General features: G+C 42.9%; 1 protein-coding gene across 11 annotated transcripts in view; it reads left to right on the plus strand.

The window, feature by feature from the left end:
- RNF216 (ring finger protein 216) overlaps positions 1-18,385 on the plus strand; it is a 155,626-nt gene that overhangs the window by 43,936 nt on the left and 93,305 nt on the right. For 10 of the 11 annotated variants that reach the window (XR_010412037.1, XR_010412038.1, XR_010412039.1 and 7 more), the window contains exons 8-13: positions 6,088-6,202; positions 9,907-10,046; positions 14,183-14,233; positions 15,385-15,522; positions 17,299-17,447; positions 18,160-18,238. Coding sequence is in view for 8 of the 11 variants with exons in the window: in XM_064593336.1 (XP_064449406.1) it covers positions 6,088-6,202; positions 9,907-10,046; positions 14,183-14,233; positions 15,385-15,522; positions 17,299-17,447; positions 18,160-18,238 (672 nt within the window). In the remaining 3 variants the exon portion in view is untranslated. The remainder of the gene's footprint in view (positions 1-6,087; positions 6,203-9,906; positions 10,047-14,182; positions 14,234-15,384; positions 15,523-17,298; positions 17,448-18,159; positions 18,239-18,385) is intronic. The other variant, XM_045875871.3, reaches the window with a different exon arrangement.

Raw genomic sequence — 18,385 nt, forward strand, 5'->3', positions numbered from 1 at the left:
GGGTTCCTGACACCTGAGCTCCCGGGGGGCCCAGATGTAAAGGGAAAGGGCAGTAGCACAAGGCAGCTCCTGTAGCCTGGGGGCAGGTTGGTCCCGTTAGCAGCGTCCCTGCCACTGTCCTGGGACCAGTAAAAGGAATTGGCTAGCTGATGCTTCTCCCTGGTCATCCCACAGCCCACTCGTCATTTGGGTGAGAGGTGGTAGGATTTTGTGGCTCACCTCTTACTTATATCTTCTTTACCCCTTCCCTTGTCTTTCTGGTCTGTCCTATTTTTTTATGGTGTCTGCTTGTTTTGGTGAGTAGTTGGAAAATTTACAGCGTTTTGAAATGGGGTTGGGCTGGACTGTTTGAATGAAAGTGCGGTGTTTAAGGGGATGTACTATTTGGCAGAAGCTAAAACCTATTGCATTCAAGTTGGAACTTCTCCCTGCTATATGCAAATGGTGCCCAGGGGTTCTGCCCTCTGGACAGTAATGCTCTTGTGGACTGGGTGTGGGAAACACATCCGGAGATGTGTTCTAATTATGGCCATAGCACATCTTCCCTGTGACACTCCCCATACGTGATGATAGCTTAAGTCTCCTGCTATATATATGTGTGTGTTCACTGGAGACAGTCACATTTCCCTGGATTTTTCTCCCTTTGTATATAAACATCAAACACACATAAAATTAGAGATTGTCCTGTAATGAGCCCCTGCTTACCCATCACTCAGCTTCAGTAACTGTCAGCTCCTTCCTAGTTGTGTTTCATCCCATGTGACCCACTTCCCCCCTCCCTGACTGTTTTGAAGCAAACTCCAAGAATTGTTTCATTTTCTTTAAATCCATGACTATTTCACTGTTTACCTTTAAAAGATAGATTCTTTTTTGAAAAACATAATCAAAATACCATTATCACACCTTAAAAAGTAACATTATTAGATATCCACTCATTTTGTTCAAATTTCTCTGGATATGTCAAAAACCTTTGGTCATATTGAGTTCCAAGTAAAATTCTTTCTTGCAGTTGGTTGATGGGTTACTTAAATCTGTTAATCTCTTAAGTTCTTTCTCCTCCTTCCCACTTTACTTTTTCTTGCTGCTCATTTGTTGAAAAAAATGGGTTTATCTTACAGGTTTTGACAGTCTAGATTTTGCTGATTGTACCCTGCGGCATCATTAACCAGTTCTTTGGTACGCTGTATTTCCTATAAATTCATAGTTAGATCTAGAATCTTGATCAAACTCAGGTTTAATTTCTGTCCCCCCTTGAATTTTGATTCCATTTCTGCCAAATGGGTCTCTGACTTTGAGCCATGTCTTGAACATGGAGAGCTTCAGTTCTCTCGGTGAATAGTGGATGTTTTATGTGGCTAATAGGAGAATTAAGTGGGAAACAGTGTAGAGTAAGCCCGTCACAGTGCTTCATGTGTATCAGGTTTCAGTAATAAGTTCCCTCCCTCTGCACTTCCTTCTCTGTGCGAAGGAACAGTTGCCAAGCCTCTGTATGTAGGAATTTCCCAGTGGCCCTCCTTACAATGTGATCTTAAGAGTCAGTCCTTAGAGTAACGTTACAAGAGCCTTCTCTGATGCAGCCTCCTTAGGTTCACAGTGCTGAATTCACATGGGAGGGGCCTGTGACTCCAGGGCCTGCTCTGGTTTGTTCCCAGCCTGTGGTATGGAGGCCCAGGGTGCAGGAAGACTCTGTCCCCAGTGTGTGTGTGTGGTTGAAGATATTTTAGCTCAACTCTTTATGGACGTATCCTGTGGGTAGGTTTCTTGGAGACCACAGTGCAGCTGCAGTAATGTTTCTTCTGGTTGTTAGCTCTGTAGGGACAAAAGTGCTCTCAAAACTGGATAACTTCTAAACTGGAGGGAACAGATCATCCTTAAAACTCATGGCAGGAGTTACTTGTTAAAATGAATGTTGATTTTTTTTTTTTTAAGATTTTATTTATTTATTTGACAGAGAGAGACACAGCGAGAGAGAGAACACACGGGGGAGGGGGTGGGAGAGGAAGAAGCAGGCCCCCCGCAGAGCGAGGAGCCCGATGCGGGGCCCGATCCCAGGACCCTGGGATCATGACCTGAGCCGAAGGCAGAGGCCCAACGACTGATTTTTATCAAAGTAATTTATGACCATAGCTTTAAAAATCAATTAGTGCTAGAATGCTTATTTGTAATTTTTTAAACCACAGGCTGAAGCCCCCTTCTTCACCCTCTTCCTCTGTTTTCCAGACACAACTCGATTCTTATTTGTTCTTTTTCTTTTCCTAGTACTTACGTCCACATTTATGAACACGTTTATGCTTGATTAGTTTTAGAAATCATCCATACACACTCACCTTTTCGATATACAGTTTTGGTTAAATCTGTTTTTAAAGTTTTTATTATTATGACTGTGGAAAAATGTTCAATGCTGGGGTAAGTAAGGTACTATGATAATGTCTCCTTTCTTGAATTTTCTATTTTTCTTGGAGTTAAAATTGGTTGCCTCCGTCTTTTCATTTGCTTTTTTGTTTTTGTTGCTTTGTTTTTTGATGCTGTGGCTGTCTTTTCATGGCTGACAACTCTAAAACGCTGTTTTAATCACAGTTTGCCTGTTGTCAAACCTGACCATCAATCCTCAGTTCATTTTTTTCCCTTCCTCCTCCATGCCTGTGTATAACTGTCCTCTTGGGAGTTCCCTTTGCCTTTGGACAAAGCTTGATCCTCTGTGTTCTAGATCCTGACAACTTTCTCTGTCTTGGTTTACACACTCACACTTGGCTCATAGTTCCCCTGGGTTGAAAATTATTGCTCCGCCAAGTTTTTCCTCAATAATCCTGCCACAGATAAAACCGTCTCTTTCATTCAGATAGCATGTTGAGTGCCTGCTACGGGCTATGCACAGAGAGAGTCACAGTAAACAGTGGAAGGCTCCTTCCCTTGTGGAGCTTAATACTAGTGGACAGTGTCCTCTATTTTAATCACCCCTTAACTTCTGTTCTCTGACATGTGCTCATTTTGAGGGTCTCCACTCCCCAGCCTCCTCAGATTTCTCCCCTGTGTACTTTAATGATCACCTCTGTCTCCTTACAGGTGACAAGGTCTGCATTTTTGGACCTGATCTCCACCAGCGTCCACAGAGGAGTCTGTGGCCATTCCTCAGCTTTTATTTCATCAGATACCCACTGTAGTATTTCTAGGTCATCCCTTAAAAGTTAAGATATCCTAAGAATCTTAGAGCAGACTGTATCCTTGGTTCTCAGAACCAGTACCTTGAGTGGGGATTTGATTTGTGAATGTGAGCAAGCTGGAGAGAGAAATGCCAGATAAGTGTAAAAGGAAAAATTGTTTACAATATCTGTTGTTCCTGTGTTCCTCCTGGTAGGTTTTTTTGAGTACTTTGTGATAATTATCGGCTAGACCCTGAAGACAGTGGCATCTGTAGAACACAAATTAGCTTCCTTACAAAGAGCTTTCAGTCTATCTGAGAAGATTAAAGGGAAAAAAAGATTAAAACGATGTGATGAGTATTGGAAAAGAACGAATAAAAGTACATGAGAGCACCAGGAAAGAAACGAGGGTGTTATTTGAACAGGATCTTAAGGGAAAGATGTTTTCACTGGAGAAATCTTACGTGCAGAGGCAAAAAAAAAACAACAAGTAACCATGGTGCCTTTGGGTATGTAGGTGTGAATTATAACTAGCAGTTCTTGAAAGGGAAGAACTCTGATTTATAATTGTATTTGGTCTATTTAACTAGATCTTTAGTTAATAAGAAAAGGGATGGTTGTCATAACTACTGAAGTAAGATTTTGCAGGCTCCTTTAGTTTGTCGGCAACATTTGTTTTAAGGTACACTTTTCTTGACAAGGGCCAGTATGGATTTTTTTCCTTCTAACTAGAAATAGTATTTAAATGGGACCAAGGTAATGACCTCATTTCACCTCCAGACAGGAGGGTGGTGTGGTTGAAGACCCAGTGGGCTACCAGTTAACAAGCTCTGAGTTCACATTGCCATTCATTAGTTGCTGATAAATGACATCTACCCTTTAATCACCTCATTTATAAAATTCAGGTTATCATAACTTGTCCTGCCTTTTTTCCTGGGTTTTTGCAAATAGCCCTAATTCAAGGATGAAGTGTTTACCTTCTAGGTAGAACTTGGTAGAAATTAGTGGTCTTGCTGTGGAGTACATACATGTGACTTTAAGATTGGTACCTAAGGTTTGTGGGGAACACCTCGGATAGTCAGAACTCCAGAAAGAAGAAACAAAGCAAGGGAGGATGTTGATCAGGGAGATGGAGAGGTAGTAAGATGACTGCTGTTGGCCAGCTCTTGGTGGGTTTCCCTTAACCGCTCTGTGAGGACAAGGTGATGTCCTTCTCTGTAAGCCTCGCTTCCCTCTGCTATGAAAGAACCCCTTCCTCAGAGAGTTGCTGTGAGAATCCCATGACTGGAGGGGTCACCAGACCCACACAGAGTGCTTCACTCACAGAGGTGTATAAGCACATGGTGATTCCCTTCCTGCTCCCAAACCTGAGAGCTTTGGAAAGGAGGGGATAGAAGGTAGGTAAAGATGGAAAGATGATCTGTCCCTCTTCTGTAGCTAAAATAGTTGTTTTCTCTTTCTTTCATTTTACCAGAGGGACACACAGCTGTTTTCCTAAGATAAATATTCAGAATGTGACTTAACTAGCAACATTCCTGTAACACATAGATATCCCTGTAACCTTTTATTACTCACCAAGAGTATGAAATGCAAACCATGCAGGTTGCCAAGGATACACCCTGGGTTTTGGTCACCTTCTCTGTCTTCCAGAAGCCCATTGTCCAGTGGAGGGGATGACATGAAACAGAATCAAATAAGTGTATCATTACTGTTATCAGCATTTCAAAAGAAAAATGTAAGGTACTTGGAAAGAGTGTAGCGGGTGGACCGAGAGGCTCCAGGAAGGCCTCCCTGAGCAAGAGACATTTAACCACAAACCTGAGTGTTCTTTAAGGAGGAGTTCAGTAAGGGGGGTTTGGGGGTGTTCTTTCCTGGGACGAGGAATACTGTAGAAGAGCCAATTTGGAGGATCGTGAATTCAGCCTGGGAAGCATTGAGTTGCCAGCCTGTTGAGTGAGGCTTGTGAGACATCCAAGTACAAAGAATTCATTTGGGTGCTTAAATGGCCAAAAGAGGTGGGATCGTGAGGGTCATCAGCACATGCAGGGTGACCTCCCCAGCTTGGATGAGGTAGGCACAGGGAGAGCTGAGGCTGCCTGGAGGCCTCCCAGCACGTAAAGACCAAGTGGAGGGAGGGTGGCGAGGAGGAGTGGGCAGAGGAGGTGGGTCGCCAGAAGCGGGGAGCAGTCCGTGTTAGCAGTACTGTCGAGAGACTAGGTGAGATGAGGACCAAAACATAGGGGCGGGAGTTTGCCTCCTGTTACCAAGTAGGTAAGCTACTGGAAAGATGGGCTTCGGTGCCCGATTGGAGGGAGTTGGGAAATGCACGCAAGGTGAGATGAGCAAACGTGGACAGATGGCCCCTTTGATGGTTCAGGCTGGGGTGTGGTGGCTGGTACCTGAAAGGGGAAGGAGGCCAGGGGAGGAGGGATTTTTTTTTTTTTTTTTTTAAGATGGCAAAGACTTGAGCACATTGAAATGTCAATTGGAAAGATTTTTTAAAAGCTGAGGGTACAGAAGAAAAGGGATTATCACTGGCATACAACTTTTGCCCTCCAGTGTGCTGTACAAAGAGGGGACGCAGGTGAAGCTGCAAGGAATATGGGAGTGTTGGTGGAAAGTGGTCCCAGAGGTATGCCATTTAGGGTGTGACTGTAGAGTCTGAGTCGCCAGCCATCTGTTAGGTGACCCACCCTGTACGTAGCCAAGGACAGCTTTGCACACTTGCTGTTTTCTTATGTTGCCCTTTGTCAGTAAGCATTCGGTTCTGCCCTTTCAGCAGTTTATGAAAGTCAGAAAATGAAAATAATTCTGCAGCCTGTTTCTGTTAAGCTATGCAGGGGAGCTGGCTGAAACCGTGAGTCAGAATGAGATTTGGGGTTGCCTGCGTTTCCTGTATTCTTGTGTCCCATTTACAGCAGTAACTTTTCTGTTTCTCAATTTTTAGGCCTTTTCTGATGCCATTAAAAAATGGCAGGAGCTCTCTCCAGAAACCAGCGGAAAAAGAAAAAAGAGAAAAGAAATGAATCAGTATTCTTACATAGACTTCAAGTTTGAACAAGGTAATGGCCAACTTTGAGTTTGCTGACTGTGTGAAGTGGCTGTGCAGAGCCCTCTCCTTCCCATGCAGCTTGTAAAGGCCGCTGTGGCATGGCCACCCTGCCAGGCCAGCCTAAGGACTGGCTGCGTGGCCTGCTCTGGGGACACATTTGTATGTTTAGGAAGTGGCTGTGGTTGTCACCCTCCTCCTTTCTGCCTAGGGTACACCGTGACCGGAACATTGTGTGCAGTGGCAAAGAACTCACGTGGGGAAGTGTTTGGGGACACTCTCAGGCGGGGGTGGGGGTGGGGGGCTGGTCTTGAAGGTTAGACAAGAATTAACTTTATCTCTAGTAAAATTACCTAAGCCAGAGATTGATTGCTTACTGCAGAAGGATCGTTTGTGCACCTGAGAGAGTGGCTTCTGCACAGGAAAGACCAGCAGTTCCTAAACAGCCACTTATGTGCTGAACGTTCTGTTATTGATGACACAACTGCCGAGAGCCCTTCCAGAGACGTTAGTTTGGGTCTAACCCCCACCCCCAGGGTAAATGTGTTGAATTTTACATCACATTTGATCTGGGTTGCTTGTGTTTGAGAAAAGAGCCCCCTGTAACTTTTCCTATAGATTGTCATGAACAGGAATATTTTCCTTTTGTTTTCTCTTATTTGTCTTTCTCTTAAATCTGTACTTAGTTATGTAACTTTATTTCAGGTCTGACTAAATGGAAAATCTAGGAGCTAACCACAGAGTTGGAAGTTTTTGGGGGTTCTCAGCTCCTCAGGATCTAAAAGGAAACCCCTAGGCTCTGATTCCTGAGGTCCCCGAGCTAGTCTGTGGTGCAGTGCTCTCCCGTCATGACATTCTCACAAGTCTGCCAAAGAATGAGAAAGTGGGGGCAGTGTGTAGGTGGTTCTTTATTCAGCTAAATTTATCCAGTCTAGACTCGACATCCCAAATACATAGTCGATCCATATTTGTTTCTGTCAGTGGTAGAGAAAAGAAAGTACCACTTTGCAAGATGGTCCACTCCCTTGTTGGTCAGCTCTATCTTTTAGAAACGTCTTTTATATCAGGTCAAAATGCACCTTCCTGAAATTTCTTGCCATGGGTGTAGTTCTTGTATCTGAAAAGACTTGGAATCTGTCTGTTGCTTCTTTGTCTTTCTGACTGCCCTTCTCTGTGTGTCTCCTCTAGCTTGTAAGAATCTGTTTGAAAGTCTGGGTGGACAGAATACTCCAGATGAGTCTGCTGTGTAGAGACAACACACAGCGTTAATATTTACGGCTAACATATACACTTAACCTTCCTTGACAGCAATTTACAAGTATAGTCTGAGAGTCCTCCATCTATCTGCTCCAGGAATCTTAATTTTTCACCTTTTCTGCCATTTTTCCATCCTAGCACCGCTATTTGGATTATACGTTGCTTGGCTCAAAGAGGGAGTCAGGATTCTCCCTCCACTGTCCTTTTTATGGTTTTATGAGCTGACCAGTAGACAGTCTTCTCATGAAGAGCCTGGGTAGAATCTGGATGTAAACTGAACATCAAAAAATACAACATACTATCTCGCAAAGCTGACCAAGACAAAAGAAGACATAAATTACCAGTATCAGGAGTTTTCACCCTTCATAGGGGATCTCACCATAGACCCTACAAACTGCTAATGCAGAATACCGTGAACAACTTTACACACATAAATCTGACAACTTAAATGAAATGGACCAATTCCTCAAAAAAAACCGACAAAATACCAAGACTTACCCATGTTTAAATAGATAATTTAGATAGCCCTGTAGCTCTCAAGGAAATTGAATTCATAATTTTAAGTCTCCCAGAAAAGAAATCTCCAGCCTCCTTTGGTTTCACTGACAAATTCTTCTAAAAATGTTTAGAAAAATTAACACTAATTCTACATAGTAGCTTCTAGAAAATAAGAGGAGGAAGCACTTTCCAGCTCATTTTATGAAGTCAGTATTAACCCAGATAACAAAAGCAGATAAAGATGGCACAAAAAACTATAGACCAATATACCTCATGAATAGGCATGCAAAATTCGTTAACAAAATAGCAGCAAATAGAAGTTAGCAATATATAAAAAAAATATGTGCCATGATCAAGTCAGGTGTATTCCAGGGGTGCGAGGCTAGTTTAATATTTTGAAGAACAGTCCATATGATCCACCATATTAACAGGTTAAAGAAGGAAAATTACGTGACCATGTTAATTGATGCGGAAAAGGCATTTAACAATATTTAACACCTAGTCATGATTAAAATTCAGAAAATTAGGAACTTGAGAGGAGCTTCTTCAACTTGATAACATCTACAAGAAAACCTAAAGCTAATACTTTATTTAATGGTGAATCCTTTCCCCCTAAATCAGGAATGGGGGAAGGAGGTTTTCTGTTTACTGCTGTTCAACATGAATTGAAAGTTATAGCCAATGAGGAAACTCCAAGGAATCTACTGAAAATACATCTTCTAGAGTCATTGAGTATCATTGCAAGGTATAAGGTCAACCTACAAAAACCGATTATATTTCTATATACTGGCAATGAGCATGTGGAAATCAAAGTATAATACTATTTGTAATTACTCCCCCTCCCATTAAATACTTGGCTTAAATCTAACAAAACATGTATTAAGACTTGTGATAAAAACTAGAAAACACTCAAGAAAGAAACCAAAGGTGGAAGTCAGCGGAGACCTGTTTTGTGATCATTGGCAGGAAGACTCAATGTCGTAAGGATGTCAGTCCTCCCCGAATTGATCTACAGATCCCAGCAAAGCTTTTTGGTAGCCACAGGCAGGTTTATCCTAGAATTTCTATGGAGACGGTACTGAAGTAGCCAGAATAATTGCTGAAGAGAATAAGTGGGAGAAGGATCAGGAACCAGATAGAGTAAATACTGATAAAGCCAGAAGGTGTTATGAAGAAGAGATTTCAGAGAGTGAATAGAAGATCTTGGGTAGAATAAGCAGTTTTCTAGAAAATATAAATTACCAAATCCAAAGAAATAAAAAAGCTGAACAGGCCAATTACATGGTGTGATATTTACCATTCTGTTATCTTTTACTCTAAATGTTACTGTACATTTAGGTACTTAGGTACTACTCTTTCAGCTTTTGTATGTGAAGGGGTTCAGAGTAAAAAGTTTAAAAAACCTTCATCAGACACATGTGCACCTACCAGAACGGCTACAATTACAAGCTGACGGTACAGGTGATGAGGACGTGGTATGACACCCTGCCAGTGGAGGGAGCGTGTAAACTGGCACAACTGCTTTGCAGAACTGGCACGATTTTCTAGAGCTGCAGCCATGCCTCTCTGTGATCCAGCACTTCCTCTCCCTCATGTATGCTCTGCTGAATTGCAGACACATTCAGCAATAGTAACCCACAACTATAAACCCAGCTGTCCTCAGTAGAATGAATAATGATGAAGTGTGGTATATTCACACAGTGCAGTACTGCCAGGAGAGGAGGGACCTTCCATTTGGAGCATAACAAGGAAAATGAAAACATTAAAGTCAAAACATGTGCCTGATAAGTTAGGGAATGGCAAGGGGCTGAAGTTTCCCACATGTAGAGTACGTTACTGGAGTTAGAAACTTACTCTTTGGGGGGGTACGCGGGGGGACTGGGCCACAGGAGCCTGGAAGGGATGCCCTGGATTCCTCACAACAGTTGTCTGCATGGTTTTGCATTGTCACATGTCTTCTAGGTGACATAAAAATAGAAAAGAGGATGTTCTTTCTGGAAAATAAGCGGCGACATTGTAGGTCTTACGACCGGCGTGCCCTTCTTCCAGCTGTGCAGCAAGAGCAGGAGTTCTATGAGCAGAAAATCAAAGAAATGGCAGAGGTAGGAGGATGGGTTTGGGGTGTGTTTCTGGCTTTCTGGTTTGCTCTTAGGACTTAGTATAAAACTATCTTTGAAAATTTACATTTTCTTTGAAGCAGTTGGTTTGAATAAACTAATACACTTATAAAGCTTTCTAAAAAACAACTGGTTTTGGGGCGCCTGGGTGGCTCAGTTGGTTAAGCAACTGCTTTCGGCTCAGGTCATGATCCTGGAGTCCCAGGATCGAGTCCCGCATCGGGCTCCCTGCTTAGCGGGGAGTCTGCTTCTCCCTCTCCCGCTCCCCCCTCTTGTGCTCTTTCTCTCTCTCACTCTCTCTCTCAAATAAATAAATAAAATCTTTAAATAAATAAATAAATAAATAAAAATAAAAAACAACTGGTTTTGTAAGGATATTGACCAAAGTTCAACATTTTACAAACCAGATTTATGTTAGAGAATTTTAATTGGAGCTTAATGAACATACGTATTTCACCTCCCTCAACCTCTAATAACGAAGAACAACCGGAGAGAGATCCGTTAGCCCTTCAGTTCTTCCAAATAAACTGTCAAGTGTGCGAGACAACCTGAATGTTTATGTACTGGTGGTTTACTACATATTTTCTGGACCAGTGGCTCTCAGTTTGACCCATGAACCCCTGAGTTCCCAAGACTCTTCAGGAGGTCAGTGAGGTCAGATCTCTTACCCTGATGATGAGACATTATATTTGCCTGCTTCACTTTGTTGAATTTGTTCTGACAAAACAACAGCAGTGGTACCTCAGCATAAATCAAGTCGGTGGCACCTTTCTTCACCACCACGCACTCACATTTAAGAAAGAAGCCCATGTTATTTAAAAATGCCTTTGATGAGGGGCGCCTGGGCGGCTCAGTTGGGGAAGGTCTGACTCCTGAGTTCAGCTCAGGTCCTGATCTCAGGGTCTTGAGATTGAGCCATGTCCAGCTCTGCACTGGGCCCTCTCCCCCCCCCCCCCCCCCCGCCACATGCATGCGTGTACTCGCTCGCTCATTCTCAAAAAAAATAACTAATAATAAATAATGCCTTCAGTGAAACAGTAAAATTTATTCATTTTATCAAATTTTGACCCTTGAGCACGTTACGTTTTCGCTGCTCTGTGTGACAACATGGGAAGTCCACACTAAGTGCTCTTGCCGCGTCCCGACTGTGATGATGTTCCAAGAAGCACTTGTGCCTTTGAGTTGCAAGCTGCCGAATGAGGCACTTTTCCCCCCCAAAAAACACAATTTTTACTTGAAAAATTGATTACTCAGGAGTAGGCATTGGGCAGACATCATCTCAAAAATCAAATGATTATTTGTGGCCAATGATAAAACTCTAGATCTCAAGCAGAAATTAGAAGTTTTGATCCATCTGTCACAGTTCCTTCTCATCTGTTACATGAAAGCCTGTTGGTGTACCTTGCACTTTAATGGATCTTCCACACATGCGTGATTTTAGCCTCTAAAACACTAATTTGTGAGTTATGTAGGTCTTCCAGATGTTGGCACATGGTACAGTATCAGACCGTCGCAGTCATTAATTTCTCATCAGAAAAGTGTTAAAAAGTGTTGGCGGAATGCTTCTTTGTAGTCCTTATCCTCGTCCATATTGTTCCACGTCTGGCCAGTGGTATCCCCTTCAAATCATTGACTCTGTCCTGGCCTCAGTTGTTCTTGACGACACCCCTTCTTTCTGGCTCACAAGGTGACCGAGGTTCAACCTCTGCTTTTCTTGACCTGGACCTGGAGTCACCCGCCTCTCCAGTGCACCTTATTTTCTTCTAGTGGGAATTCATACTGAGGCTGCTGTTTCAGATTTGGTTTACAGGGTTTTTTTTAAACTTCTTTCATTTTATGTTTGTACTTCTTTCCTCTTACGCTGAAAATCTTGATTCTATGCAGTATTAATATAATGACTTATTTTCTTTATCCTATATTATATACTTAATATTTCCAAAACAACAGTCCATATTATTACCAATAAGGGTGGCTCAGTCGTTGGGCGTCTGCCTTCGGCTCGGGTCACGATCCCAGGGTCCTGGGATCGAGCCCCGCATCGGGCTCCCTGCTCAGCGGGAAGCCTGCTTCTCCCTCTCCCACTCCCCCTGCTTGTGTTACTGCTCTCTCTCTCTCTCTGTCAAATAAATAAATAAAATCTTAAAAAAAAAAAAAAAAGGCTACTGAATACAGTCTTAAGATTTATTGATAATTTTCTTGTCAGGTTATATCAGATTAGGAATATGAAATCAAAATATTAAAAAGTCACTTGGAGGGGCACCTGGGTGGCTCAGTCGTTAAGCGTCTGCCTTCAGCTCAGGTCATGATCCCAGGGTCCTGGGATCGAGCCCCGCATCAGGCTCCCTGCTCAGAGGAGAGCCTGCTTCTCCCTCTCCCACTCCCCCTGCTTGTGATCCTTCTCTCACTGTGTCTCTCTCTGTCAAATAAAATCTTTAAAAAAAAAAAAAAAATCATTTGGAATAAGTCTGTGTGGTTATGCCATTAACCTGATAAACAATGAAGTTTTGATATGATAAATGATAAACAAGTTTACAAATTTTAAGGTATTGGTTTTTTGGGTTTTTTGTTCCAAGATTTATTTATTTGAGAGAGAGAGAATGTGCTGGCAGGGGGAGGGGCCGAGGGAGAGAGAATCTCAAGCAGACTCCCTGCTGAGCATGACTCTGGCTGGATCCCAGGACCCCGAGATCATGACCTAAGCCGAAATCAAGAGCTGGACACCTAACCAACTGAGCCATCCAGGCGTTCCTTGGTTTTGGGTTTTTAATTTTTTTTTAAGTTTATTTAAGTAATCTGTACACCCAGTGTAGGGCTCAAACTCATGACCCCAAGATCAAGAGCCACAGGCTCTTCCGACTGAGCCAGACAGGTGCCTCTCTATATAACCCTTGTTAATAGTCTTGACTGTCTTTCCTTATTTTATGTAAAAGTAAATATATGGGGGGGGGTTGTTGGGGTTTTTTTGGTTTTGCCTATCTTTCTTACCTGAAGCACACTTTTCTGCCCCTTGCTTTTATTTTATTTCTTTTTAAGATTTTATTTATTTATTTGACAGAGCGAGAGAGCACAAGCAGGGGGAACAGTAGAGAGAGAGGGAGAAGCAGGCCCCCCTCCCAAGCAGAGAGCCCGACGCAGGGCTCGATCCCAGGACCCTGGGATCATGACCTGACCGGAAGGCAGACGCCCAACCATCTGAGCCACCCAGGCGCCCCTGCCCCTTGCTTTTAAACTTAGCAGTGCATCCTGATGATCAGTCTTAAGCAAACCAGAGGTTTTTCTTTCCTTGTTAAAACTGCCTAGTGTGCCTTTGCAGTAGCAGTGTTGATTCAGTTACTCTCCTTAATGGACGTCCAAAGTTGTTTCCGTTGTTTTTTGCTATTATAAATAGTGCCATGACATTAAATAACCTTGAGCATACTGTATTTCCTATTTCTGCCCCAGAGTATCTTTTTTTTTTTTAAAGACTTATTTATTTATATGAGAGAGAGCACATGAGAGGGGGGAGGGTCAGAGGGAGAAGCAGACTCCCTGCTGAGCAGGGAGCCCGATGCGGGACTCGATCCTGGGACTCCAGGATCATGACCTGAGCCGAAGGCAGTTGCTTAACCAGCTGAGCCACCCAGGCGCCCTCTGCCCCAGAGTATCTTAAGAATACATTCCTCGATGTGCTTTGGATGAATCAAAGTACCTAAATACTTAGGTACCGTGTTATATAATGCCAAGTTTCTTCCATAGTGGTTGTGTTGGTTTGCATTCTCACCAACAAAAGATGTTGTCAAACTTGGTTTTTACCCATTTGGTTTATTGTGTGCTTATGCTATTCTTTGCTATTCAGAAGTGTTGTTATGTACTCGTCTTTCCCCTTATTCCTTCTACATTTTGAGTCAGATTCAAGAAAGCGTCCCTCATATTTTCTAGTATTTGTTTGGTTTCCTTTTTTTATATTTAACTTTCTTGTGCATTTTAAATTTACTCTGAGGTACCTTTTTAAGCTACTAAACTCTGTAACTGAAGAGATGATTATTCGTAATAGAGTTCTTTTATGTTTATGGAAATAAATGCTAAATGTTTGTGGCATCTTTACTAAATTTGTGTCTGCATGTATTGGTTTTGTTCTTCAGCATGAAGACTTTTTGCTTGCCCTGCAGATGAATGAAGAACAGTATCAGAAGGTAGTTTGAAATCTCACTAATTCATTTATTCTGGGTATTTACGTGACCTGTTTTTCTTTATCAATTCCTGGTGGCAAATTGCTTCCTGTATAACCTCCTGTTGATCTGCTGGGTTTATGGTTCAACCAAGTTACAGTTAGGTGCTTGAACCATGATGGGTACTCCTAATGCCAGACTGGATCAGAACTGAAGCACAGATAATGACAGAGTTGTTTCTCTTAAAAAAAAAAAAAAATTCCTGGAATCCATTGAATAGACTTTTAAAGGAAAATTTAGAATTCTGGTGTCAAAAAGTTGGAAGAGATCTGTCTGACCGCAGGACCAGGTCACTTTTGTCCACTATCTGCTGTCCTCACCTCGTGGCCTTTTCTAGCATAGTGGGAATGGATTGGGGTCTGGGTCTGTCTCTGCCAATGAGAAGAGCAGGTTTCATGGTGTTCAAGTACTGGAGGTTATGCTCTAGCTAGCTTCATGGTCCCGTAAGATACAGTGTGGGCTGAGACACAACCCCCTCACACTCCTGCCCTCTAATAAGAAGAGCAAAATCCAACTTTGGAAGCTTTTTGGAATAACATCTCTCATGCCACTTGTCCCTGACTCTCATAGTCATATTAGCATCTGAGTATAGATGTTATGGTTCTTTTTTTTTTTTTTTTTTTTTTTTTTTTTTTTTTAAAGATTTTATTTATTTATTTGAGACAGAGAGAATGAGATACAGAGAGCATGAGAGGGAGGAGGGTCAGAGGGAGAAGCAGACTCCCTGCCGAGCAGGGAGCCCGATGCGGGACTCGATCCCGGGACTCCAGGATCATGACCTGAGCCGAAGGCAGTCGCTTAACCAACTGAGCCACCCAGGCGCCCCTAGATGTTATGGTTCTGTTGACACCATGGAACTCATGATATGATCACTTTGTACAAAGGGTGACTCTGAAGAATAAAAACCCATGAAAATTCTCACTATCTTTAGTTACATGTTAATATCTGTACTAGCACCTCAGGCTAGATGTACAGAGCAGAAAATAGCTCATCGATGTCTTATGGCTTCTAGAGGTGGCTTTTGACCTCAGCGTGTGTTTGGGAATGGGGGAATATGAAACCTAGCTGCCCCTCTGCTTCAGTGTATAGCATCTCATGTGTCTGACGGCCCGCAGGACGGCCAGCTGATTGAGTGCCGCTGCTGCTATGGGGAGTTTCCATTCGAGGAGCTTACTCAGTGTGCGGATGCTCACTTGTTCTGCAAAGAATGTCTCATCAGATATGCCCAAGAGGCGGTCTTTGGATCTGGAAAGGTGAGAATCATGTAATATTCCCACACGCAGGAAATGTTCACAGAGTATGAGACCCCATTTATAGGCAAGTGTAAGTGCCTCGTCGAATTGCTCTTTCTGGGGTGAGCTGGAACTTTTAAGACATGCTGGTATGTGTGTGATTCCTAGACAGCCCCTGGCTGGTGTGATTGTGTTGGTTGTAAGCAGAGTAGATTCCTTCTTGGGGAATGGCGCTGTTCCTCTGTGCCCCCATGCCTATGCCAGGAGCACCGACGTCTTCACTCATCAGTCCTTTTTGTAATAAAAAATGAAGAGATCCTTGCAGCTGGACAGAGACTGAATGAGAGTGCATTGTTGGGGTTTTTTTAAACAAGATTTTTAAAGGATTTTATAGTTTATTAAAATGAATAACTATTGGGACACCTGGCTGGTTCAGTCAGAAGAGCATGTGACTCTTGATTTGGAGGTCATGAGTTTGAGCCCCATGTTGGGTGTAGAAGTTACTTAAAAATAAATAAGTAAACTTTAAAAAAAGATGAAAAGAACTAGAAGCCTTTAAAAAAAAATGAATAACTTTCCACGATCATATTTCTCTGTGCAAAGTTAGTGTCTGTTGATACCAGCATAACATAATATGAAAAGGAGTTTTGTTTTGTCTTAAGGAACGATTAAAAACCAGAATTACTTTTCTTTTTCCTTTTTTTTTTTTTTTTTTAATTTATTTGACAGAGACACAGCCAGAGAGGGAACACAAGCAGAGGGAGTGGGAGAGGGAGAAGCCAACTCCGGCCGAGCAGGGAGCCCAATGCGGGGCTCAATCCCAGGACCCTGGGATCATGACCTGAGCCGAAGGCAGAGGCTTAACGACTTGAGTCACCCAGGCGCCCCCCAGAATTACTTTTCATAAATGCCTGACCAATAATCAAATCATTCAACATCAGTTAGTCTAAAGTCAGTTGCAGTTTAGTCAAGAACGGAGTAACCGTTACAAGCAGAATGGTGTGGCAGGCAGAATAATGGTCCCCCAGAGATATCCCCATCCTCATCCCAGAACCTGTGGATACGTTACCTTACATGACAGGGGAATTAAGGTTGCTAGTTGGGTGGCCTTGAAATGGGAAGAGTAGCCTGGATTATCCAGATGGGCCCAGTGTAATCACAGGGGTCCTTAAAAACGGATGAGAGAGGCAGAAGAGGAAGTTGGACTGATGTGGCATGAGAAGGACTCTGTGCTGCTGATGCCTTTGAAGATGATGGCCAGGGCCCCCTGGAGCAGCTGTCCCGGAGGCTGTCTTCCTTTCTCTTGGAAGAGTGTTAGTCCCTTGACTCCATCTGAAAGGAGTAAGATCCAGACAGAGGCTTTCCAAACAACCCCCTTGGTTTTAGTCTGTATTCCTGTCAGTCTCCTCTTCTATGACTCACCTCCGCCTTCCCCAAGGTCTAGACCTCCAACCTTTTCAGGGTCCCTGGAGGAAATCAACTCACTTCTCACAAATATCTCCTTTTCAGACACTGCGCCATGACCTTCCTTGTTGCTCTCCACCTTACTTCGGTTTGGACTGATAGAGGCCCTCTGGTGCTATATCAGAGATGGACTTTGGGGGGTTTTATCACGCTTTCCTTGTTTTGAGTGTCGTCACTTTCTTAACCACTGTTTATCCACTTCCCATTGAGGGAGGCTTTGAACCACTGAGGCTTTTGTTTTTCTAAAAATTTGGTTGAAATTTCTTTCTTTCTTTCTTTTATTTAATTTAATTTTTTTTTTTTTTTTTTTGCTTCCTGACCTTATAATTCCAGTCAGAACTCAGCTGCATGGAAGGCAGTTGCACATGTTCATTCCCAACCAGTGAGCTGGAGAAGGTGCTTCCCCAGACCATCCTGTATAAATACTACGAGCGGAAAGCTGAAGAGGAAGTTGCTGCAGCTTACGCCGATGAGCTTGTCAGGTGAGTTCTCAGAGTTGGAGAGTGTCATCGGTCACCTCATTCCCCATTATGAAGATTGCCTGAACACTTTCATCAGATGATGAAAATCTATAACAAAGCTGGATCTTCCAGGGGCGCCTAGGTGGCTCAGTTGGTTAAGCGACTGCCTTCGGCTCAGGTCATGATCCTGGAGTCCTCGGAGTCCCGCATCGGGCTCTGCTCAGCAGGGAGTCTGCTTCTTCTGACCCTCCCCACTCTCATGCTCTCTCTCTCTATCTCATTCTCTCTGTCAAATAAATAAATAAAATCTTTAAAAAAAAAAACAAAAAAACTGGATCTTCCAGGTCTTCTGGCATTTTCTTCTGAGCAGTAGGGAATAATTTTATTAATGGGAAAATCCACATTTCACATTTTTACTCACATTCCTTGGTACCTCTTAATCACTTGGCTTATAGGTACAATCGTTACGCACTGAGTTGGAGGATGGAGGAAAGGTGATACGTGCAAGGAGTTCTCACAAAGGTAGGGGTGTATATTTATTGAGTGGTTTGCACTGAGGCAGGACCCAAAATGGCATCTGCATTTCCTGGTAAGAGCCAGCACAAAGGAGAGCCTCAGTCTTGTTTTAATTAAAAAGGAGATATGGCTGTCCAGCTTAAAATTCCATTATTAGTGTGAACATGGAACCAATTTAATATTCTGAGTAATATTCCTTCTGCTGTTTTGATTGTAGGTGCCCCTCCTGCAGCTTTCCTGCTCTGTTGGACAGTGATGTGAAGAGGTTCAGTTGTCCCAATCCTCGCTGCCGAAAGGTAGGGAAGCAAATTTTTTTCTAGATTCATTTGAATTTTGGTGTTATAGACTACACTGATGGCCGTGTATCTGCCGGTTATCTGTGTGCTGATCTGTGAGAAGGGTTTGTGTGCTCTCCTTTTAATGAAAGCAAATGAAGATCAGTA

This window comes from Mirounga angustirostris, unplaced genomic scaffold (genome assembly GCF_029215605.1).
Source record: "Mirounga angustirostris isolate CCGP_5_RB_7025 unplaced genomic scaffold, mMirAng1.0.hap1 SCAF_5, whole genome shotgun sequence".
In the NCBI taxonomy this organism is placed as follows: domain Eukaryota; kingdom Metazoa; phylum Chordata; class Mammalia; order Carnivora; family Phocidae; genus Mirounga; species Mirounga angustirostris.